General features: G+C 38.9%; 3 protein-coding genes and 1 long non-coding RNA gene across 4 annotated transcripts; all 4 read right to left on the bottom strand.

The window, feature by feature from the left end:
- Nucleotides 1-447: 447 nt before the first annotated feature.
- On the bottom strand, nt 448-2,255 carry LOC139217336 (uncharacterized). Its single transcript, XM_070848664.1, has 4 exons — nt 2,210-2,255; nt 1,581-1,760; nt 1,123-1,161; nt 448-1,028 (listed from the first exon to the last, which is right to left on the bottom strand). Exons 2-4 carry the CDS (start codon nt 1,674-1,676, stop codon nt 612-614), a joined length of 552 nt encoding a protein of 183 aa, XP_070704765.1. The 5' UTR covers nt 1,677-1,760; nt 2,210-2,255; the 3' UTR covers nt 448-611.
- A 12-nt stretch (nt 2,256-2,267) lies between these two features.
- On the bottom strand, nt 2,268-2,945 carry LOC139217335 (uncharacterized). The gene is made up of 3 exons (XR_011585605.1): nt 2,833-2,945; nt 2,421-2,574; nt 2,268-2,331 (listed from the first exon to the last, which is right to left on the bottom strand). It is a non-coding gene; the product is annotated as an uncharacterized lncRNA (long non-coding RNA).
- Nucleotides 2,946-10,890: 7,945 nt separating this feature from the next.
- On the bottom strand, nt 10,891-22,259 carry stxbp2 (syntaxin binding protein 2). Its single transcript, XM_070847898.1, has 19 exons — nt 22,189-22,259; nt 19,578-19,627; nt 19,416-19,497; nt 18,639-18,715; nt 18,448-18,523; nt 18,119-18,222; nt 17,655-17,803; nt 17,486-17,570; nt 16,765-16,895; nt 16,525-16,632; nt 16,101-16,158; nt 15,933-15,998; nt 15,573-15,653; nt 13,668-13,809; nt 13,456-13,562; nt 13,272-13,370; nt 13,090-13,175; nt 11,724-11,884; nt 10,891-11,618 (listed from the first exon to the last, which is right to left on the bottom strand). Exons 1-19 carry the CDS (start codon nt 22,223-22,225, stop codon nt 11,539-11,541), a joined length of 1,779 nt encoding a protein of 592 aa, XP_070703999.1. The 5' UTR covers nt 22,226-22,259; the 3' UTR covers nt 10,891-11,538.
- An 897-nt stretch (nt 22,260-23,156) lies between these two features.
- On the bottom strand, nt 23,157-24,932 carry pet100 (PET100 cytochrome c oxidase chaperone). Its single transcript, XM_070848397.1, has 4 exons — nt 24,862-24,932; nt 24,583-24,669; nt 24,434-24,466; nt 23,157-24,007 (listed from the first exon to the last, which is right to left on the bottom strand). Exons 1-4 carry the CDS (start codon nt 24,886-24,888, stop codon nt 23,918-23,920), a joined length of 237 nt encoding a protein of 78 aa, XP_070704498.1. The 5' UTR covers nt 24,889-24,932; the 3' UTR covers nt 23,157-23,917.
- Nucleotides 24,933-26,047: the final 1,115 nt, after the last annotated feature.

Below are 26,047 nucleotides of genomic sequence, written 5' to 3'. Positions count from 1 at the left end.
GATAACATTACATGAAACTGTATCAGAATACTGTGTCTCACTATGAAGACCGAACAGCCAAATTATTGTTGCAGCTAAAATCAATTGTTTCACATCTTTTCATATCACATGCTGCAGTTGAGATGTACCAGCAATTTATTGAAAGCAGTTGTGCCGGACGCTGTTAATAGCTATACTGTAGCTAACTATGTAAAATGTTGCAAGTAGGCTCTAGTTTCATTTGTCAGTTATATATAACTAACTAAGAGCAAACATGAATTGGCAACCTGGTTTAATTTAGGAATTTCTGTTTGTATTTTTATTCATTAGTTTCATCATTTTACAGAGTTTTCAGAGTATTGGATTTAATCCCAACCTACTGAAGATTTCTCTCTTTCTCCTTCTCTATAATTATGGAACATCTAAATTGCAAAGAAGGAAAAAAATGCCCTAACAAAAAATCAACCCAGCTCTGAGAAGAAAAAAAACCAGAATTAACAGAAAAATCCTCTCATTAGTCCGGGCATATGAAAACTACAATTTCATTCACACCATTCGATCGCAGTCAGTCACTGACACATCACATTTCATCTCTATTGTTTTCCTCAATAGAGCATGATCAATGTACTTGACTAATGTTTATTGCCACCATCTTTCTTATCTTTCTTTAAAGCCTTCTTTCCTTTTCCTTGTTCTTTGCACTTCTGTCCTTGAAGCATTGCTCTCTGAAGCTGGGCTGTGTGAACCTTCTCGATCAGAGAGAAGCAGTCATCGTCTGGACTGACAGGGTTGACCACAAGATCCCCCTGGTCGTGTGGGTATGAAGTTTCAGGATGTGCCCTACTGGTGTCCCCTGGATTGGGAGATGACGGCCTTGAATGGGCTTTTCTGGGACTTGGGGAGCAGTCCGTGTCTTCTTTTGGGACAAGATTTAAGTTGAATGACAGTGGTCTGTCGGGTGTTGGGCTCAGAGGGATTACAAAGTTCTCTCCAGGGGCTCCTAAAGTGAGGAAGACTTCTGGGAATGGTAGGTCAATATGCTTCTGTCCCTAGGCAGATAAGAGTTGAAAAAAGCATCAATGAAGGCACACATCTTCCTTGGGCAAATAGCTCACTTTCTACACAAACTGTGGTGCATCTTACCTGCGGTGGTGTGAAGCTCATGGACACCTTCACTGTCATCTGTAAAGAAATAGCATGTAATTGCTCTATACAAAGTGTATCAGTGATTGTTGTTTAGCATTTCATTCACTGGTTGCCAACCGCAGACCAGTTAAAAGACTAGACTTGAAAAAAATCAATCAAAGCACCATAAATTGGCAAGTTGTCCTTATCAGTGACAGTCACACATGGGGCTCCAGTGTAGGAGCATCATTTCCTAACTGAAACCCACATGAAGTAATAATTAAAATATTTAAAAACTGGCTTCATGCTAGTTAGATCTTTTTATTTTCATCCATTTGGTGTCTCTCAGTGCAAGTCATTACTAAACAACCAGATTGGCAAACACATGCAGTCTACTGACACCGCCTTATTTGACCTCTCCAAGCAATAACACTTCTAATGAAATAACACTGTTATGATTGAGGTGAACAATTTACTTGTGCTGGGGAATGCTTCTTCATATGTTCTGTCTCAGGGGTAAATGAAGCAGATTTGGGTAGGCCTCTGGGTGAGCCAGATTCTGCATAACCCATTGGGGGTTGAGAGTTTGGTCTGGAACCGTCTTTCCTTGGTGTTGTAGGTGTGCTTTCAGCCACAGTGATGTGTGGGGGAGAAGCCTTGCAGAAGAAAAATTACAACCAAAGTCAGGTGAGCTGTGAAGGATTCACTTATAATCAATTATGGGTAGAAAACTATTTATTAAGCAAATATTTCCATTTCAACATTTTTTTTTCTTCTTTAGATAAAGTGCACATGGTACAAATATGCTCAAAATATAGAATTAAGTCATATCTGAATTTGGAGCCGTAAAGGTTTTACAAAATCTATTCATCTCAGCTACTCTACAGAGGGAATCTGTGATCAAAGTATGACATTTCTGCTATGAACGGTTCTCGAGTTACAGTACTGTAGATGCATGTGATGCAATGTGAGAATGGCAGACACACATCATGTCCTGCATACCATTCACTTTGTGGGAGCGTGACTAAAGTTAAATTTAGTAACATTTGGTAGTATTATTTATTTATTTGTGCAACGCTATTCATTTAAATGTTGTGTAACTTACTGCCTTTGTATTTCTACTATGTTCTTTCACTTCAGACAAGGCAGGAAGTGCGACACGCTGATCATCTAGTCGCCGTGACTGACTGGAGGCAAGGATATTGAAGAGTGCGTCAGCGTCTGCACCTGTTATGGAGAGACAGGAGTTACAAGGGTTATTTCTGTGAGACAGAAAACACATACTTGACCTTCCGTGCCCAGTGTGTTTTACGGACCTGTTGGTATATTATTCAAAGCACTTCCATTGTGTGTGGGTGTTCCAGTTGTACTTCTGTTGGGTTGTAATGAGCAACGCTGCTCATCCATACGTCCACTTTGTGCATGGCTTATCATTTTAAAGAATTGGTCCCGTTCAGCTGGCGATGCCTCCTAAAAAAAGATTTGAAGGAAGAAAAGCAATAAAAAGTGGGACAACTCAAACATCTTGGCCAACCGAGGCTTCCACTCAAAATTATCAGGAGGACAAAATTAAACAAACATGTCCTCAAGAGACCTTCAAAAGACTGTGGAGGATGAGCCACCCTATCTACCACTGATGACATTTTCATACCTTACTGAATAAAAATAGGGTTTTACAGGACAGGAAGTAAAATTATGAGCTGTGTACTGAGCAGAATGACATCTCACCTGATGTTGGTCAGTTTTGGCACGGTGTAAGGAGCCAGACCTCTGGGGAGGTTTATCAGACGCATCAGAAGTACTCAAGGGTGCAGAGCATCTTTGTTCATCCATCCTTGAGCCCTGTTGGGAGGAAAATGGGTTTCATTGCTGTAATGTTGGGATCAAATGGTTTTTACAGCATTTGCACTTTGAGATCTGGACTGTGAGAACTAAAATGCATTATTATTCTATTTTTGTAGGGGTCCCACCTGGACTTTGGAGACCATGTAACACAAGTAGCTTGCATCCCTCTCTGCAGCATTAGATGTTGATGTACTGCCTCCATTCTGTATCCCTGGCAGTGAGGGAAGAGTCACTCGCTGGTCATCTAGCCGTTTGCCCTGAGAGTTGGCCAGCAGGCTGAAGAACTTTTCAGAATCTGGACCTGGGAAGGTGAAAAAAGATACATTAGTTTTATAATAAAATAAATAACTAATTAAATAAAGCCTTAAATTCAACAAAAAAACAGGCAGGCAAAGATATTTGTATTCAAACCTTTGGGTGTGGGACTCTGATTGGGCTTGTGTTTGGGTGTGGAGTGGGAGGTGATATTTAAGACACATCGCTGCTCATCCATTCGTCCACGCTGGGAGTGACTCATTAAGGACAAAAAATCTTCCTGGTCACCAGGGGACAAGCCCTAGATGGGAAAATTGTTTGTAGGTCAGTAAATAAATAATCTGAAATATAAAATACATGCAAACACAAATGAACATTTTGGTTGCAGGTCTAAGCCGTCATTTTAAAAAAAATGTTGTAATCTAATAAGTAATTTACCTGCTAGGGTTAAAATGATAGCAGGGACTTGATCATATACCTGTTTTAGAGGTGTTTTATCTTTACTCTTTGGTCGTTCTATGTCCATGTTCTTTATGGGCGAAGACTGGGTTGCCGGGGTACCTATTTGAGGTAGCGAGCATCTCTGATCGTCCATTTCAGACCCCTGAAAACACATAAAGCCAGCAGTCCTCAGTGTCTTTAATCAGGAGGCACACTTCTTTAGCACACAAGTCCCACAAAACATTGAGTAAATTTTGGCTTCATGTGTGATTTTGGTTGTAAGCCCTAAAAAGACACATTTTACAAATGACATATTAAAGCTTTCAAACTTTGTCTCATATGAACTGTTCCTATAGCAGCAAGTAGTACTGAGAAGAGAGAGGACTACAGCTCCACATCACTACAGCATTTTGGTTCTTTCTGTTAAAAATGTCAAATATTTCGTTCTTTACACTAACCTGGACTTTAGAGATCATGTAACACAAGTAGCTTGCTTCGTTGTCTGCAGCAGAAGTGGTATTTTCTTTCTGTAATCCTGGTAATGTTGGAAGAGTCACTCTCTGGTCGTCTAGCCGTGTGCTCTGAGTGCTGGCCAAGAGGTTGAGGAAATCAGAATCTGGACCTGGGAAGGTAAAAATATCATATTAGTTTATGATCAAATGTGTAAATAATTATAACATAATGTAATAAAGCAATGAAATTATCATTGTAGAAACATTAAAGCAGGACAAAAAGCAGTAAAGGAAACGTGTTCCTGTTCCAACCTTGGGGTGCGGGGCTCTGACTGGGCTTGTGTTTAGGTGTGGACTGAGGGGTGGTACTGGCAGATATAGCATTTTTTTTCTGTAATCCTGGTAATGTTGGGAGAGTCACTCTCTGGTCGTCCAGCCGTCGGCTCTGAGTGCTGGCCAAGAGGTTGAGGAAATCAGAATCTGGACCTGAGAAGGTGAAAAGAGACACACGTTAGTTTTATGATAAAATGTATAAATGATTATCACATTCTGGCATGATAAAATAATTAAATGATCATGGTGAAAACATTAAAAAAACAAACAACAGTAACACAAACATGTTTGTATTCAAACCTTTGGGCGTGGGACTCTGACTGGGCTTGTGTTTGGGTGTGGACTGGGGGGTGATAGTTAAGACACATCGCTGTTCATCCATTCGTCCACGCTGGGAGTGACTCATTAAGGACAAGAAATCTTCCTGGTCACCAGGGGACAAGCCCTAGATGGGGAAAGAGTGTACAGTACATATGTAGGTCAGTAAATAAATAATCTGAAATATAAATTACATGCAAACACAAATAGATATTCAGAATGCAGATCTAAGCCGTCATTTGTATGTTGTAATGTTGTAATCTAATGTTATTTACCTTCAAGGGTTAAAATGATAGCAGGGACTTGATCATATACCTGTTTTTGAGGTGTTTTATCTTTACTCTTTGGTTTTTCTATATCTGAGTTGGGGCTGAAGGAGGCTGAACGTGGAGGGCCTTCATTGGACACAGACTTATCCTTTTTGGGTGAAGACTGGGAGGTCGGGGTTACGATTTGAGGTAGCGAGCAGCTTTGATCGTCCATTTCAGAGCCCTGAAAACACATAAAGCCAGCAGTCGTCATTGTTTTTAATCAGGACGCACACTTCTTTAACACCCAAGTCCCACAAAACATTGAGTAAACGATGGCTTCATGTGTGCCTGTGGTTATAAGCCCTAGAAAGCCACACTGTCAGCCGGTTTGAATTTTATATATTTTACAAATTACATATCAAAGCTTTCAAAAAGTGTCTCATGTGTACAGCTCTTAAGATGATGACATGCTTTAATGTGACATTTCCATGAAAACAGACTATGAGGCATTGTACATCCAAAACACTGAGAAGAATGAATCTGCTTTCTGTTTGGCTTCTTATACCATCTGACAAATGACACCATGTAATATTTTGTCCACATTCTAGTTTCATAGTAGTGCAACATTTAAAGCCAGAGGCAACATCACTGCATAGTTTTTGTTCTTTTTGTTAACATTTTTAAATATTTAGTTCTTTACACTAACCTGGACTTTAGAGATCATGTAACACAAGTAGCTTGAATCGTTGTCTGCAGCAGAAGTGGTATTTTCTTTCTTTAATCCTGGTAATGTTGGGAGAGTCACTCTCTGGTCGTCCAGCCGTCGGCTCTGAGTGCTGGCCAAGAGGTTGAGGAAATCAGAATCTGGACCTGAGAAGGTGAAAAGAGACACATATTAGTTTTATGATAAAATGTATAAATGATTATCACATTCTGGCATGATAAAATAATTAAATGATCATGGTGAAAACATTAAAAAAAAAAAACAACAGTAACACAAACATGTTTGTATTCTAACCTTTGGGCGTGGGACTCTGACTGGGCTTGTGTTTGGGTGTGGACTGGGGGGTGATAGTTAAGACACATCGCTGTTCATCCATTCGCCCACGCTGGGAGTGACTCATTAAGGACAAGAAATCTTCCTGGTCACCAGGGGACAAGCCCTAGATGGGGAAAGAGTGTACAGTACATATGTAGGTCAGTAAATAAATAATCTGAAATATAAATTACATGCAAACACAAATAGATATTCAGAATGCAGATCTAAGCCGTCATTTGTATGTTGTAATGTTGTAATCTAATGTTATTTACCTTCAAGGGTTAAAATGATAGCAGGGACTTGATCATATACCTGTTTTTGAGGTGTTTTATCTTTACTCTTTGGTTTTTCTATATCTGAGTTGGGGCTGAAGGAGGCTGAACGTGGAGGGCCTTCATTGGACACAGACTTATCCTTTTTGGGTGAAGACTGGGAGGTCGGGGTTACGATTTGAGGTAGCGAGCAGCTTTGATCGTCCATTTCAGAGCCCTGAAAGTTCCACAGGACATTAAGTAAATTATGTGTTCATGTAAGAATGTGGTTATGATCCCTAGAACAGCCACACTGTCAGCTAGTTTGAATTTCACAAATGACATATCAAAGCTTTCAAAAACTTTGAAAAAGGAAAGCACTAACCTGGACTTTAGAGATCATGTAACACAAGTAGCTTGATTCGTTGTCTGCAGCAGAAGTGGTATTTTCTTTCTGTAATCCTGGTAATGTTGGAAGAGTCACTCGCTGGTCGTCCAGCCGTGTGCTCTGAGTGCTGGCCAAGAGGTTGAGGAAATCAGAATCTGGAACTGGGAAGGTAAAAATATCATATTAGTTTATGATCAAATGTGTACACAGTTATCACATATTAATAATAAAGCAATGAAATTATAATTGTAAAAACATTAAAGGACAAAAAGCAGGAAGGGAAACGTGTTCCTGTTCTAACCTTGGGGTGCGGAGCTCTGACTGGGCTTGTGTTTAGGTGAGGACTGAGGGGTGGTACTGGCAGATATAGCATTTCTTTTCTGTAATCCTGGTAATGTTGGGAGAGTCACTCTCTGGTCGTCCAGCCGTCGGCTCTGAGTGCTGGCCAAGAGGTTGAGGAAATCAGAATCTGGAACTGGGAAGGTGAAAAGAGACACACGTTAGTTTTATGATAAAATGTATAAATAATTATGAAGCAATTAAAGCATTAAATTCAAGAAAAAAGGGAGGAAAAGATGTTTGTATTCTAACCTTTGGGTGTGGGACTCTGACTGGGCTTGTGTTTGGGTGTGGACTGGGGGGTGATAGTTAAGACACATCGCTGTTCATCCATTCGTCCACGCTGGGAGTGACTCATTAAGGACAAGAAATCTTCCTGGTCACCAGGGGACAAGCCCTAGATGGGGAAAGAGTGTACAGTACATATGTAGGTCAGTAAATAAATAATCTGAAATATAAATTACATGCAAACACAAATAGGTAATCAGAATGCAGATCTAAGCCGCCATTTTTTTTTAAATGTTGTGATCTAATGTTATTTACCTTCAAGGGTTAAAATGATAGCAGGGACTTGATCATATACCTGTTTTTGAGGTGTTTTATCTTTACTCTTTGGTTTTTCTATATCTGAGTTGGGGCTGAAGGAGGCTGAACGTGGAGGGCCTTCATTGGACACAGACTTATCCTTTTTGGGTGAAGACTGGGAGGTCGGGGTTACGATTTGAGGTAGCGAGCAGCTTTGATCGTCCATTTCAGAGCCCTGAAAGTTCCACAGGACATTAAGTAAATTATGTGTTCATGTAAGAATGTGGTTATGATCCATAGAACAGCCACACTGTCAGCTAGTTTGAATTTCACACATGACATATCAAAGCTTTCAAAAACTTTGGAAAAAGTGTTCCATGAGAACCGTTCTTAAGATGATGGTCTGCTTTGACGTGAAATGTCCTTTTTGTAGCATTTCACAAATGACACTTTATTTGTGCAATATTTTATCCACATTCTAGGTTCATATTTGTGCAACATTTAAAGCCAGAGCTATCATAGCTGCAGTATTTCAGTTCATTAGTCAATTGCTGTTATTTTGTTCTTTGAAAAAGGAAAGCACTAACCTGGACTTTAGAGATCATGTAACACAAGTAGCTTGATTCGTTGTCTGCAGCAGAAGTGGTATTTTCTTTCTGTAATCCTGGTAATGTTGGAAGAGTCACTCTCTGGTCGTCTAGCCGTTGGCTCTGAGTGCTGGCCAAGAGGTTGAGGAAATCAGAATCTGGACCTGAGAAGGTGACAATATACACATGTTAGTTTTATGATAAAATGTGTACACAGTTATCACATATTAATAATAAAGTGGTGAAATTATAATTGTAAAAACATTAAAGGACAAAAAGCAGGAAGGGAAACGTGTTCCTGTTCTAACCTTGGGGTGCGGAGCTCTGACTGGGCTTGTGTTTAGGTGAGGACTGAGGGGTGGTACTGGCAGATATAGCATTTCTTTTCTGTAATCCTGGTAATGTTGGAAGAGTCACTCTCTGGTCGTCCAGCCGTCGGCTCTGAGTGCTGGCCAAGAGGTTGAGGAAATCAGAATCTGGACCTGAGAAGGTGAAACATGAAAACAGGTGACATAACTAATTAACTATATTATACATTAGTATATGTAATATGTATGTGACCCCTGGCTCTGGATCTGTCGGAAACAAATTTAAGTAAAAGGCGATTGCATGGATTGCAACATTTCTAGAAATATTTAAAGAAACAGAGATTTATGAATACAATGAGTTTTAATTATCACCTGTGTTTGATGCACTTGCAGCAGATTTTCTGTTTGTGTTTTGGGGTGAACAGGGAGCACTCTTGCTAAGATCCAAGGAACAGCACTGGTCCTCCATGCGGCCACGTTGGGCATTGCAGATTATATTCATGAACACCTGTTGTTCATCAGGTGGTTCTACCTATGGAGCCAAAACAGTGTGATAAAGATTTGTCTAAATGTCCATCAACGACATTGTAAACGGAACCAGAATGACATAGTAGGATATAAGAGGGAACCTTTGATTGGCTGTCTGGTACCAACAGATGCTTCCTGTTTCTATCTGGAGTACACCCTGTTAGAGAGATCTGAGGCGTAGAGCCGTGATGGTTATGGCTCCCAGGTTCCTGAGAAAACAAGTCACATTTTGAATAGACTTCAGTCTTCTGATCTTCACACCAACTGTGAACGTACATGCACTAAACTCTTTACAACCATTAGTAGCCTTTTACCTGGTAGTTCAACCCTGGCAATGTCACCTGCAGGTGTTGCTCCTGTTTGTTGTCCAAATTATGGGATATCTCCTCATGGTTTGAGCCTGTGGGGTGCAGGGTCGACAAAAATCAACCATCTATAAAAGGACACAAACGATGCAGATAGTATCTTTGTGTCTGCTGTTCCAACCTGAAGTTGTAGTCTTGCTTTGTCCAGTTTTACCAGGACTCAAGGCACAGCGCTGTTCGTCCATCCGTCCACGCTGAGAGTAATTCATTAAGTCGACGATCTGCTCCTGTTCTGGGGCCTGCTGAACACAAGCCGAAAGACGCAGCAAATAACGTGAACTATCGAAACTTATACACAACATTTTCCTTGGCGCTAGATCAGTTACACCTTCATTTTGGTTCATCAGCCGCTGTTGATCTCCTTTAACACTCTCCATATGACAGTAAAAGTCCTGGGACCCATGTTGAGGATGTAAAAACATGACTGTAATATCAAAATGTAATAATTTACTGTATATTACATTGCCAACAAACTATGATAAAACAATTGGAAGATGGAGAAAGATAAATGTAATACATAAATATATTTAGCTCTTTGGGTCACTTTAAATCGAATACAATTCTAAATATAAATACATTATACTATGCAATAAGAATGGAAATAGCAGCCAAGAATATAAGGAATCAAAACAAAATGCACTGATATCATGAATGTTACACCAAAAACGTCTTACCGGCACAGTGTCAGTAGAGTCCACTTCAGTAGCAGCCATCACAAAAAATACAAAAAAGGGAAACAATCCCGAGCTGAAAACTAAATGAAATGCAAAATAGTACAGAAAATTACACAAAAGTACTTCTTGTGATTGCTGGAGAATCCATCCAATATTTCTTTAAAGGAAGTGTTGTATGAGCGGTGGTCCTGACTGGTGCTACTTCAAAAGTGTACTGGATATTGCTTGGTGGGAGGCTTTTAAATAGAGTTAAGTCCTGAGTATTAACCCATTGCCATTAAGACCCCAGCCAGTGCCCCTGTCTTAATATCACCATCTTTAATCCCAGATGAAAACATAATCCTGCACATGGAGAGGGATGATCTTTTTCACTGGTAGGTGTGTGCGCTCTTCTGACCCGACACCGTACTTAAAGTTCATGTTTGCATTTTCAAGCCCCAACATTGTCATTATAACGTGCAAGTGGGCATATTCTCACATCACGGTGTGGAAATGAACTCAAGTACCACTACTGTGATAAAGTAGTTATGAGTAGAGTAGGACACACAAGGTTTTTTGTACATTACTGAAGGGTAATTTCAATAGGTGATTATTTCAAACTCAAAAATGATGAAAGAAATATAAAAAAAACAAAAACAATTATATACATATTTGATAAATGGCAAATGACAAATTGCAGACACATATATAACAAATGTGAGCATATTCTCTGAAAAGTTAATGGGTATTAGAGGTGGTTGAATAAGCTAGAGAAGTCAAAAGATCTTCTGAAGGATTTAAAATAAATCCGAGCATTCAAGTTCATCCTTGACTTTGGGGCCGGCATATGTGACCACAGGTTGAGATTATTTTGTCGGTCTATTTCAACTGAAAGTCCGCAACACAAGTTCAAGTGAATATTATTCTTTTATTGCTCATTTTTAACAACAAAGAAACAAACACCCACCACAGTCGCTCCCGGCAACATATTAAAGTACATGGTAAATGTGCAAGATTTCAGAACACAGCAGTTGAGACATTTAGTCTGAGATGAAATTTCCCAGAAAAGGAAAATGAAAAAAGGTACCTGGTGGAAAAAAACACGATATATATATATATATACTTCTAGTCATTTATATACATCTATATTAAACTTTAATAAGATGTTTGGTGTGCGATGATCACTTTGTGGGCATGACACAATTTTTGAAGTACAAAATTATGGAAATCAAATATATATTGTAGTAACAAAAATAGGAATTTGAGTGAGAATAGTAAAATAATCAAAATATTAATAATTTCTAATTAAATAATTTTAATACAGCTTCAATCACAGAATGATTCAATACAGAACCCAGTTCACAACAAACAATAAAAAGAAAACATCTAAAATAAAATAAAGAATCACAAATGTTTCCTTCCATGGCTACATCTAAAATTTCTCTCCCTGTTTGACTTCAGACGTCAGAGATGCTGCGAAAGAGACCAGCGATCACTGATTTTAAATGAAAGACTGAACTCTTATTCCAGTGTGGTCGTTCCTGTCCAGAGTCTATCTAACAGTCAGGATTAGGAACCTGGTCCAGACTCTTTAGGTCATTGAGGAAGCTGGTTGGAGTCAGGATGTGAGATGACCCTGTCAAGGAGAAAATAATATTTATCATAAAAAGAGGTAAAACCTCTTGAATGTTACAATTTTGGGGGAAAAAAAATCATAATCTCCACAACTGTGATTGCTTACCAATCAGCACCTCCCATTTCCCATCAGTGGCTCTTGTGACTTCATACGCAGAGCGCATTTCTGAGTGTGATACTCCACCAATCACAAATATAATTAGACGAGGGCCAGAGCGATATTCTGTTGGAGATTTAAGTTTGTGCCAGTGTCCAAAACGTGCACTGCTGTAAGACAATCATTGAACAACAAGGAATTATTACTAGAACTAAAAAGGTCTGTTTGCGAGCGGCCAGTTTCTTTGCACCAACATGTTCCATCAATAATTATATCGCTTTACAGCTTTTATTTTTATATTTCATGCAAAGAATGCTACACAAGTGAAAAGACAACAACATCCCGAATCTTGAATCTTAAATCTGTGCTCACATGAAACGGACCCTGGTAGATAAATGTGAAAATCCTAGAAAGCAATTAGTCCTGTTTAGCCGATGGGTTCCAGGATTGCTGGGACCTTGTGATATTGTTTGTATCAGTCTGGAGGTTTTATACATGCAGTTGTGGATGAAGTATTTCGATCTTTTCCTTATGTTTAGATTGCAGTGTCATGATGTAAAAATCCCTCATTATAAGTAAGTGAGTAGTAAGTATGTATGTAAGTATGCAAATGTATGCAAATATTTTCAGCTAAATGTAATCAAAGTAAATGTACTTACTATGTACAATGGACCCTTTAAGTGTTATATTATATTACTAATGCATTAATAGATAATGTAATTATTCTATATACGGCTGGTGTCTTGATGTATAGGACTAATTGATAAGGCAAGAGGTCATAACATACAGGAAAGACAAACACAGAGTTTAAGTTAATATTTCATTTATATTCTATTGTAATGCTTTGCTTACTACCTCTGCTAATCAGTTTTATAATGTTGCAGAGGAGGTCAAACAGGCAACATATATACACATATAGATATGTATAACCAACCTAATGACTACTCAGTTTTAAGTATGCACTTTGCTAAACAGGAAGCACGGGCATTGTGCATTATGCAGATTATAAGTGAACCAAGGTCCAGGAGAGTGGTTTGTAGAAGCGCCATCATCATGCTAGGAATTCCCCGAGGGATTATAGAGTATGCCAAGCTAAACTGGCTTAGTTTCACCTTTTCAGCTCTTAGTCAAAAGCTTGGCTCAAACTCAGTTACAGGGATAAAAGCTTTAATTTGACAACATCATTCTGTTTGCTACCGACAAAAGTTTATGTTTTTATTTATTTAAAAAAAAAAAAAATCATGTAATACATGTATGTGGGATGTGTTTCCTAGCTGTCAAGATTATTTCTTTATATACATGGTGAACTCTTATTAGAGTAACAACATGCTGTTCATACATGATAAAAATGTTCTCTCCTGTTTCCAGCACCTACCTGACTGCAGTCTGAGTTGTGTTGATGGGTGCAGGATCAGAGATGAATGGCCACTGCTTTCTGTCCAGTTTGTCCTCTATGGCATTCTGCAACACAGAAAAACACAGATAATGTACAAGGCTGAAAGCAAAAACTGAGGAGGTGTGCCAGCACCATCAGAAACTTAACGTTGGCTTCATTACCTCCATGACATCTCTGATGATGGGTGACCATCTAGAGAGCTGGTACGTGCTCTCTGTGCGCTCCTTCCGCTCTGGCAGCGTCCTCCCAGCGTTGCGGCCCTAACAAACAACATGGCACACTCTCTGTAACAAATACTGAGGGCATAAATCTGTGCTACAATAACACTGACACTGTGAAATTTACCCCAGCAATAATGTTACAGCCCAGGTTTTGCAGGTTGTTGATGATGTTGCTGTCAGCCTGTATGTTTGCGTGCTGGATGAGCTTTGCGAGGTTCTCCTCCCCAATGCCTACATGGATAACAAGACTCTTCATAGTATGCCGTTTAGCACAACCAATGCTGGCTTTACAATGTTGTATCAGTTAAAACAAAAAGATTTGTGACAAGGGCACACCTTTTTTCTTGTGGAATATGTACAGCAGTATGATGCGGATTTTGTCATAGGCCCCGATTTCATTGTTGAGGAGCACAGGAACGATGCTCTTCATGGCATCCTTCAGAGGTTCCCCTTCTGCATTTGCTCCCATTGCCAGGTCCTATCGAAGACACCCGTGGTTAACAATTAGCTGCAGTTGGAATCTTTATAATCAGTTACAACTAAAATCAGCTGACAGCCAACTCACAGGACAGCTGACACAGGAGAGTGACTTGCCTCCCAACTTTATTGTATTTCTTTTTCTACCACTTCTAGTCTTTCATGGCTAAACTATGATTTTAAAAAACAGCTACTACTACTTAAAGGATAACTCTGGTATTTTAAAACCTGGATCCTATTGTTACATATTTTGGGTTCAAAATGACCAGTGGGTCCAAAAACCTTTGAAATGGTCCAGTTGATCACCTCCGCAAACAGCTGAGAACAGGAGGTGGATGAGCTAAATGACTGTAATGTGACCCTTCAGGGCAACTGCACCTGATCAAAGTGCATCCACTAAAAAAAGCTTGTTTTGGCCACTGACAGGCTCAGATTGTTACTGTCTGACAACATTATAGAAAGGACGAGAGTTACTGGTTTACCTGTAGTAAGGTTAACGCTAGGGTTACATATACTATAAACTGCTCTTTAACACAGTAGACTTCTAGAGTTGCATTTGTAATCCTGTTACCGATGTCAAAAATAATAATGACGTAGCCTATATTGGCCATTTAACTTTTATAGCTTTTATACTTACATCTAGCTTTGGGATTTCCCTTTAAAAGCAATCCTGAGCACTGTGTGACCTCCCTAAAAACTCTTGCTAAGATTAAAGATGAATTTGGACTAAGCCTGGTTAGGGCCAATCAACAACTTAAACTAGGGAGTGGCCACAAGAGCGCATAAAAATACAGCACATAACTTTGTTTACAACATTACGCACATATATTTGTATTGGACTGCCCAAACAATGTAGAACACTTGAATAAGTGACAGCTGACAGAGAGCTGTTGCTATCTGGATCACACTGTTCATCTTAGAGCCAAAATATGCCCATTGGATTAAAGAGGCAGCTTTCAGACATGCTGACAATCCATTAGTGCAGTCAAGTGATTCACTCGTACAAAAAGGCCCCATTAACACTTGTATCTCATAATGCCACAACTATGCATCGCTTATCATTCTCTGTGTGCTTGTGACTCATCTAATACAACACTAAATGTAGCAGAATACATCCCCTCAGGGAGACAAAGCATGTCTGGCGCATACAAACAACGCTGTGGGACTTGGCACTGGTCTCTACTGTGGCTTTATCCCAGGCTTGTGTTGATGGAGGGATTTCTACATTACTCAGTGGCACATGTATGTGTTATTAAATGCCTTTACAGTCAGTAATGACATAACAGCTTCGTCTGCACTCTAGATATATGGATGTTGACGTCCGGTCCTGAGCTTCTTATGCAATATTACAATTATCCATTAAAAATCACCAGACCGTGCTAGTGGCATCTGAACATACCCCCGAGGCGCTATAAATAAAGTTGAGGTCACTTAGTGTGTGTAGAGAGTGGGACAGAGTAAATCCATAGCAGACATTCACTCTAAGATACTTACTGTCAGTAATTAACACAGGACATTTTAGTTGATCCCCTGATACTAAAACTACACACTGACCAGTAGTTTTGTCAGCATTACCAGAGCAGATATTCCAAGGATATTTCCTTAAATGGCCAAATAATCAACATTATAATGTTATTTATTTAATCAGAGCTGTTTCTTGCTACAATAACAATACTGTCTGTGACCTTGATTCTCTGAGCCAAAATGTCAAAAAAAAAAAAAAAAAAAGATTATTTCCTTTGTACACCCCAGAAGAGTACTGACCTGTTCCACTTCACACAGGCTATCAAGAGAGGCCTTGAATTTCTCCATACAAGCCCCAGCTAGGTGCAAGTGAGTTGAGTACTGTGAATGAGAACGGGTAAAAACAATTTACTTTAATTAATTTGCACAAAATCATCATGATACATAAAGAAGTATCATAATGGACAGTCAGCGTACATACACATGAACTAGAATGTGGGAAAATATTCAAGGTCTAGATAAGATAAGCTAAGCAAAAAGAAAGAACAATTCTAAACAGTGTCCAATTTAATGTCACTAGTAACTGGATATGGTTGAAATACTGATTGAGGATGATGATACTAAAAAGGTGAAGAGTTGGCTTTTCTTCATCCCACTCACCATGCTCAGCTCCTTCTGATACTGTGGCATCTTTTTTAACATCTGAGAGAGATCTTTTATGTTGGCCTGCAATGCAAAACCCATTTTTACCAAAATTGCACCTTAACTTTATCATGGACACCTGTAACTATAAGTGACCCAAAATGAGTACCGCACACAAACACTCACATTGTCGGTGCACATTCTCTTGCTCTCACAAAAGTTGTGAAGCAGCTCTGTCACTTTCCTGCAACGATGGGTTTAGAAAATGATTAGTGCACCTTGGTCAGGACATTTCATTAGTAATAATAATACCAAAGAGACCAAATTGCTCCGTAGTTAGACTTTTTGATTTTTAAAGTACCTTAAAGTAATTCCTCTAATATTTGAGTTATAACTTATCGTGCTAAAGAAACATGGCAGCCTTATTTCTTATTAGAAAATGGATCCATTTTTCAAAAAAGCCTGCTTTTGAAATACACAGGCAGAAGGCACTTCCCACAATCTTTGGAACAAATTTTTTACTGCAATCTCACAATCTGCAGTGACTAGAATTTGTTGGGAAGGATGACAGTGAGAGCCACACACACTCGTGTGGTTGTGACAGACTTACTTAGTGACATCTGCAATGTGCATATGTCTGAGCTGAACCCAGAGCTCATCATCTTCATCCAGTAACACTTCTCTGTTGTTTGAATTCCCAATGCCGGTTGTCTGATAACTTAAACAGATAAAACAAGTACACGATTACGACACAAATGAGTATGGACCAAAACCTGGTATGCCCAGGACAGCACACTGACCTGGAAGAGCAAAACAACAGCAATCATTGTACAGTAAGATGTTCACTTACGAATAGATGTCCTGTTTGATATCTAGCAAGTCGTACGCCATTGCCTGCAGAGTCAACTCATGTAGGATAGGTGAGATGGGATCAAACCCACGGTCAACAATCAGTAGCTGAGATCGTGCCTTATCTGGACCCTAAAAACAAAAAAAAAACACAAGTTACTCAGTTTTTTCTTTCTTTTAACAGATGCAAAATAAATAAGGATGTAGCCTAGAGTACACACGAAAGGCAAGGCCCCTCAATATGTGTTTGTAAATCCACCATGCAGTGAGTCTAATCAGCTTTTATCTATAGAAGTTCAATACCACCATCTCATGCAACATGAGGCAGCACTTGAGGAAACTTGCAGTACAGTAAGAAAACAGAATGCTTAGACAGCACAGCGTGATAATGGTTACGATATGTGGGCACAAAAAGAACAGTAATACATGCCTGTTAAGACCCATCTCAGGAGCAAGGAAATGTCAGCTAAGAAAGACAAAAAAAGAGGGGGAAAAGAGAAAGGTCCAGCAGAGGGTAAGAAAAATAATCAACAGGAAATAAAACCCAGAAACCACAGAACAACCTGTGAAGGTGTAGAGCTGGAGAATGCCAAAGGAAGTGTGGTCTTTTAGAAAAAAGCTGGTTTACCAGAAAAAAGCAGTATAAGAATTCAGTTCACAATTGTATTAATACAGTAGAGCACATAAGAATGATGTGGCTGGTGGCTTAAGTGGTTCCTAACCTCTCCCATGCTTGGGTTATCAGCTTTGTGAGCAGTCAGGCGCTGCAAGACCTCTTCAGCCAGTCTAGCATTCTCCTCTGGTCCCCTTAGAAACAGAGAGGTATACAACTGACTCAGCAAATTTATCAGTAAGGTACGTCCAGGAAACTTAAATGCAAGGCTTCCATACTTGCGGTAACGGATCGCAGGGTACTCCTTGAGTGTATCACACAGGGTCGCGATCTGCTCCGCCAGATTTTCCATCATTTTGTCTCTATTTTCATTTGGCTTAGAACTATAGAAGGAGTACAAGGAGGTTGGGTCATCCAGGGAGAACACCTGCAGGGGTGAAAGGGATTCGGTTTGCCTCAGTCTTGCCGTACCGCATCTATACAGAATCTTTTGGTTTTCATGGCCCACAACTTAACCGTTTTATTTCACTCTCAACTTTGAAAAATCCCACTGTGCGCTGCCTGCCAAGTACCAAACACCTCGCAGACACATTTGGCAACTCGTTGTTCAACACAGTGAAAACATTTAGCAGCAAGATAAAGATAATTTTCTCCCAAGCTATTGGTGACCAAAACACAACTAAAACTAAAGTCAATGACAGAAAATCATGTCAGTTTAAGTGAAGAGGAGCTAATTCCTTACCTGAGACTCATACGGCAGGAAAGCTACGTTGATCTCTTTTAAAGTCTTGGCAACCTTTGCAACTCTGGATTTTCCAATTTCTGCAAAGAGACCATCTGGACAGTCTATGGAAGCAAAAATAAAAAAATAAGTAAGTAAGAAAACAAATATTGGCTATTACTAATGTAATAATTCAGTATATTTTGAAAGGTTATATGTTGTGGACAGTACATTCCAAAACAAGTGATTAATAAATAAGTTTCCAATTATACACTGTGTTTTTCACACACACACACACACACACACACACACACACACACACACACACACACACACACACAGAATCTTACTGTCAGTGAAGAAGATGTGTGCTGCTTTGTAAGTAAAGGCAGAATCTTTGAAGTCGTTAATGAGAGCATGAACAGACTGTAATTGAAAAAAAAGAATGCAAGATAAAGTCACAATGAACATCTTAAGAAGATCTTATGAATGAAGATCTTAACATTATAGAGGGAACTCTGAGGAGACGGCAACAACTAACCTTCTCCACAGGTGAAATTAAATAAATGGCCTCCAAACTAGAGATGGGCTCCCTTCTTTTATTGATGTCCTCCACAACTAGAACAGGGGAAAACAGTGGGTTTTTAGTTCAATCTAAATAATCTGGCTTGATCAATATCACATGCAAATGCAAATAAAAATCAACATCATTATGTAAAATGAAATACAGTAATATACATTACAGCCAGATCAAAAATAGCGAGTGCTGGCATGAATTACAAGCTCCTACGGCTCAACATCAATCTTCCATGGAAAATTCACACACTTGGGTTCTTGCTTTGATAAGTCCAGAGACAAACACAAGTAAAAATTCAGACTTTTGCTAATTTAAATTATATGAGTGTGGTTTTTGCGTGGACTGCATTATCTCTTTTTGGTTTTTATCAGATCAACCAGTGACCACTGACGCCCCCGGGCACAGTACGCACTGTGAGCTGAAAGATTACGGCCTTCCAGATATAATGTCTGGCAGAGAACGAGCACTTTGTAAGTGACAACATCTCTCACATTTCAATTCTGTAACTACCAAAATCCTGCTCTATGGGTATAATGTGGGGTTTAGCAGCATCTAGTGGTGAAGTTGCACATTGCAGCCAGCTGAATATTATATATATATATTATAATATATATATTATTATATTCTATTTCTGCTCCTCCTACACAATTAACCTTTAAGCAACATTTTTTTTTACAGTTTAATCTCTCATGTATATAACTGAACCATATGATGCAAGAGGATTAATTAACTGAAACTTACTGGTCACCCCCTCTGCCAAAATGTCAGACATCTTGCAACAAGAGGACAGAATTCGCATGCTCATGTGATCCACAATAAGAACCTGAGGAAACACAAAACAAACAGGAGTTATAAATTCAAGAGTGACCAGGTGATTCTTAAGTCTTGTTGGAAAACTGTTACCTTCCATTCTCCATCTTTCTTCACACTCTTGATGACCCCATTGAGGATTTCTGTAGAAGAGAAGAGAAACATCCATATATGATTACAGAGCTATCAATAACTTCTGAGGACACATTTAAAACAGGTAAAACAGGTAACAAGTGGAATTTTAGCAATGGCACCAGTACATCATAAAACAGATTTAACATAACACCATAATGATATTTGAAGTGATAGCTATGATTTACAAAACACCCAATTTGTTACACCATTTATTCATAATTCATACTATTCAAATAGGACCAGAGGCTAAAAAGTAAAAAGAATACATGTGTGCCTTAACTGAAAGATGAGAAAAAAATTAAGATGTCTGCGGTGAGTCTACAACTCTATAAATCAGGAAGCAGGAACTTTCTCGAAAGAAGCCCATATGCACTTGTATTTACAAACCCAGTATGGTTTGGTGCAACTTCCTTGTTTTACACAGTTCAGATTACAGTGTATGAAGATAAGACAAAAGCATAGTTTGTCCAGGGACTTCACAGGCACAACACTTGAGGCAGGGTGCTACAGGTGAAATTAACCGCAAAACTGAGGGTTTCCTTTGGTGCTTTACAGCGCAGGTGGTCCACCTTTCCCAAAATGCCCTGAAATCAAACATTAACCTTCAGGGTAAAAGAGCATAGGTGCTATTTAACACAGCACAAGCCACACCGTTTATATGACTTGGGCCATCATCTACTCTGCAGAATTTAACTGGCTTAACACCTCAGCTTTACAGTTTCCTCACTATTATAAGTACAGAATGAAGTGGAGACGTAAAAATGAAGAACTACACTGATATGATATGATCTTCACTCAACTTCCTTGTTCAACCTCACGGCAGTAACTCTCTTGTTGTAAGTCTCTTTATCACATAAGTCCATTTGCTAATCGGCACGATAACTTGCTGGTTTCAATAATGGCACTCGTCTAAGTTTGCAGTTTATCATAATAAAAGAAAAAGATGGCTGCTCTTCACCCTATGTTAATGGCCACTGTACTCACTATATTATGAATTGTTGCCAAATTAATATTTGGTGATGGTGAGGTTACTGAATATTTCAATGGATACAGCATATATTTTTATTAGTAGTATTATTAGTAGTGGTATTATTGTTATTATTATTATAAGACTCTGGACTCACCTGGTGCAGTAATTTACCTCTGTGTAATAATTTGTAATAATAATTTTTAATACATCTTTTTTTTATTCATACTTTTATATATTTATATTTTACTTTGTGTTTGAAGTGTATTCTTATTCTTTTGGAGCTGTGTGTCACAAAAAGCAATTTCAATAAAGTAATTCTGATATATATATATATATATATATATATTTGTTTCTGGGGCAGGACTATTAAAATATGGCTGAATTATAATCTAGCCTGTACCCACACACATTAAACAACATAATACAATAGACCATGATTACTTCACTTGCTAACAACAAATTACGTAAATGTAAAAACAAGAAAAGAGAACTGACTCACCTATCGGAAAAATGATTACTAACAAATGTCTTGTCTGATCTACTCACATACAGGAAAGACTACTTGTGACGGGGGTTCTCCACAAACAGACAGCCACCAAACTACTTTAGTCACCTTCATCTTAGCCCCTGTATTTGTTCACTTTGTGTCTGAGGCTTGTCCTGCCTGCAACAGAGCCCTCTTGTGCCTTATGCAGATTATAAAGTATCAGTTTCTAAGACATCATCATATTCAAATACAGATCTGAGCGTGCTGTGTTCACTGCATACGCTGTGTAAGATCACAAACTATATTACAGGCCTGGTACAGTCTAATAGGAGGAATACCTGGTCAGGGTTACCTGTTTAACAGGGTTACCTGTTTAACTGTGTGTCACACTGCACTTCCCCTCTAAACAGGTGTATGTACAAAATATACATTACAGACATCTGCTGACCCTGTTCAAAGGAAATGTAACTTCACTTCATTTCAGTTAAATATTAAATTAAATTAAATACTCATAATTACATGTGACGTTCACTGTTACACAAAGAAACACTTTAACAGCACTAAAATTATTGATTTATATGACTGCTGAAACTATAAAGTTGGTTATTTATTCAAGTAATCAAGGAAGCTGAGATATTATAGAAACATCAGTTGCGTTACAAAACACTTTCAGATACTAGTTATGGTTTTGCCGATGTCTGAAGCTGCTTTCAACATAAATGTTTGACTTGTTAAAGTAAAGTTGGTCCGAACTTCCTTTTCGGCTAGCTAACTAGCTAACTAGCTAACGTTAGCCTTTAACTCGGACGGTCACATTTCCAGCCGCGTTTTTCTCTTTTTACGTCCGCAAAACGTCCCAACAGCATCAGCAGATGTTGTTATCGACACATGCAACACAACAATACTACTTTTTAAACCACTTTTGATTTGGTTAGCGACAACATTAGCATTGTAACTGGAGCAGGAAGAAACCTTTAGCGGACCAACGGCAGTGATCTGTGTCTGGCGGTAAACTTATCGAGATAAGCTCAAGTATACTAGCTGTGTTTGTTTTTTTTTAGTAGTAATAAACTTATTAAAGCAGACAACGTTACGACGAATGTATCACTTACTTTCTCCGACTACAGCTTTCAGTCCGCTCGGTGCCATCTTGACAGCAGCCTGCTGGCTCGTCGGTCACTTCCTTGTTGTTAAAGCTCGTGCAGTGACGGTGGTTCAACAGCACAGCTTTTAACGGTGAAATGCTGCCCCCTGCTGTCCGACACGAGTATTACAAGAACACGTCTCATCTGCTTTTCATCATTTTGTGGTTTTACAATATAGTAAACATGTGGGAAATATTAGTTAAGCTCTAATTAATGTGAGTCTTAGGGTGTGTAAATGTTTTTTTAGGGTGGGTTGAGACTATTTAAATATCACTACATCATAAATATATGTATTATAATGATGATATATGATGCCATTTTTTTTTTAAATCTATTCAGATGTACGACAGCCATGAAAAGAAACAGTCATACACACTCATATGACCTGCCAGTGCCTCAGGAGACGGACTGTGACACATCCAACTGGCCACTTGACATTTCCAAATATATTCACGGGCATCATCTTGGGAAAACCGTGTCATTGCTTCATCACGATGATTAAGACATTCTGCAGTTTGTTAGTTGTGGTTGGTGTGAAGACACATTCAAGACTCAAAAGTGTTGGACAAACCAAGCGCAGCCTTCTCAGATACAGTATATTCTGATTGGGGAGATCATAGATACATGTTCTGGTCTGAAGAGGGTCATGGTGCAATGTTTATTATTATTATTTATTAAATGTTATTCTTACTTATATGAGTGCAAGTGTTATCTCACAAAACAAACATCACCTGGCAACTGTTGCTTTTGCTCTCCAAACAGTACCAGTAACTTATGGAGCTAAAGAATCAATAGCAATATCCTTCCACTTCCAGATAGGGTGTTGATTGCCTAATAATATGAGCTTTCAGTATACAGTAGAGGCTACAAGTTGACAGTTAATCATTTTTTGATTAATATCATCAACCTTCCCAGGAATTACAGGGAAAACATGATCATCATTTTTGCTTTATTCCAAAAGTTGAGGCATTTTGAGTTTTGAGTACGACTGACTCATCTATATAATCTGCCTCGCACCAGCAGATGTATTTGAGTCATGTAGATAGTCAATGCCTATGCTTAAGTTAGTTATTCACACCTGACTCCTACTCAAGATATTGCTACTGGTCCAAGGCATCAAACCAGTGATTCTTCGGTCACATGGTGAAGATGTGGCCATAGGATGGGACAGCATACACGTTACATCTTCATATCCAAATGAAGCCACATTTAATGGGCAAAGCAACGTGCATCACAATGGGTGAAACAAGCCAACACATTATTCTAATGGAAAACAGCATTAAAGTTATAAAGCAGTATACACATAATCAGTGTTTACAGTGTCAACCCCACAATGAATATGATTTCTAGTCACTGGAACTCACAAAATAAATCAGGACTATTCAGATTCAACTGGATTTTTAACTCAAATAATTATTTTATGACAGTGTAATCACAGCAAGTCAACTGATCTGACATTCAAACACAACGAATCCTCGCATTTTAAAAGTCTTGCGATGAAGTCAAACATGTAAATTGAATTGAATATCCCTTCATAGACCCAGCACAGATTTGGGATGCGTTAACTTCAGAAAATGTACAATGTGTCACGCTTTTACTCCAGTCCGACCGTTTTCATCTGCCCGAACCAACTCATTACTGGAAGATCCTCCACTGGTCGTGCTGAAAACTTGTGCGTTTCATCAACATATAATCCTCAGTTCTCAGGTTCCTCCAAAACCTTGCTTAACATCTGCCGCTCCTTAAGAAGACGCATTTTCTCCTTGAAGCTTTCCAGTTCTTTCCTCTGAAAATAAACATAGCAAAATCATGATCATACATCGTGCTGTACAGCAGCAGTTCTAAACAGACTTCATTAAAACACTGTTCTATAGGATATGTTTAAAAATAGCTGAGGAAACATGCAGACACACACAAATTATTCTAAATAAATTCGTAAAAAAAAAAAGCATCACAAGGACGAGTTCTGGTAAACTCTATGCAGTGTTACTGTGCTATTTATCTGTTTGTTTCAGGATGATACTGTGAGGAAATAACATGGAAAAAAGTGTGTGCTGCAGAGTATGAGGTGATGGAAACTGCAAGATGAACAAATGTGACTGCAATTGTTTATGGTGGTGAACGCTGAGTTTTTTTATGTTATTTTTCTGGTTTTATCTTTCATGGACAGAGGGGACTTTATAAACACATCAGGCTTATGCATCACACTTACATGCGTTGGCTCGCTAGGAGGGAAGAGCTCCCTCTGGGTACCATAAAGGATGCCATCATAGTATAGAGAAAGAGAGAAGAAGACAAGTTAAAGAGAAACCTCACTAAAGTGGACTGATTTGAATGATCAAATACATAAACATTATTAACCTTTCTCTGTATTACGTATTCTTCAAAGTACTCTGCTTGATTGGAGATCCAGAACATGGTCACGGGAAAGGACAGGTACAGCACCATCTACTCAAAACAAGAAGAAATAAATCAGCCAGTAAATGAAACTGGGAAACTGTTACATGAGCTAGCTAGCTGAGTTAGCTGAGCTAGCTAGATCGAGCTACCAAACATTGACCGATTTGTAAGATTTTAAGCCTTGGGACAAATACACATCTTAATGTCCAGAGACTTTGTTTAAAAATATGTGATACTTACTTTAAACACCTCTATTTTAACACCCATTTTCACGTCGACGTCAAACGTGCAACGGTGATATGTTATCTAAAACTAAAACCATCGCCAAAGACCTTCACACAACTTCCGGGTTTCTACGGCCAATCACAATGAAAGGCACTGCGCATGCGCTGTTGCAAGAAACAATTTTTCATTTTTAAGTTAAAAATACAAAAAACATTAGATGTTTTGTGGCTGTATTTTTTAGAATATTCCTAATCAAATAAAATTTGGAGATCTTAATCTGAAGCTTACTTTTGGCTCTCAGCTGAGCTTCGGTTTAGTTTAATGAAGTATTATTACGTTAGTTGTCCACTAAGGGGCGCTGCAAACCAACCAAACAACCGCACAGTGGATGTTAACAGACCCCGTTAAACTGACCGTTTAATGTAAGAAAACAGCAGATAATTTACGATTTTGACAGTCCAATGAGTGAGTCACACATTTTATTGTACCTTTCAACTCTTTTAAACTCTTTCTATGGAGACACAACAATAAAAAACAGTAGTTTTTATTCATTCTCACCTATCTTGGGAACTTAAATCATATCTACAAGTTTTGTGAACAACTGCAGTAGCTGTGATTAGTTTGTTGACATAAGGATAGAAGATAAGAGAAGAGGTAGTGGTTGCTTCTTTTCTGCAGTTATCTGTTCAATATGTTTCCTGTAAGATATTGGCATTTTAATGGGCTCTGAGAAGATTATTTGACTGAAATGGGATCAAGTTTGGCCTGAGATTGACTCATATTTTCCTTTATACCTGTGTCCTTAATTGTCCTGTCGGGATTCGGTGAGAATAAATCCTTCCCGGTGCACAAACATGAGAGTTTCTCCTCTCAGTTGGCGCTGAAGTTGCAGTCCGTGTCACGCTTTTTACGTCCTCCAAGAAAGACCTACGCGTGACGTCACCGACAACGAGAGGTGTTCAGGATCCTCGGAGAGAAAGATCCCGCGCGCCCTGGCAACCTGATAAACCCAGGTAAACGCCATTGCTTCAAACATTATTCTGCCAGTCATGTTGTCTCAGTAAAACTAACGAGTAGACAGCAAGAGACACGGTAACAGCGGTGTAAAGGCTTAAGGGGTAGCGCTGATGCCCGGCGCCCACTGAGACCGTTCACTTGCACGGCGGCCTGCTCTGGCTAACTAGCTTGCTAGCTAAAGCTA

The sequence above is a fragment of the Pempheris klunzingeri genome, chromosome 17 (genome assembly GCF_042242105.1).
Source record: "Pempheris klunzingeri isolate RE-2024b chromosome 17, fPemKlu1.hap1, whole genome shotgun sequence".
Classification (NCBI taxonomy): Eukaryota; Metazoa; Chordata; class Actinopteri; order Acropomatiformes; family Pempheridae; genus Pempheris; species Pempheris klunzingeri.
This window is presented reverse-complemented; position numbering and strand designations above follow the sequence as displayed.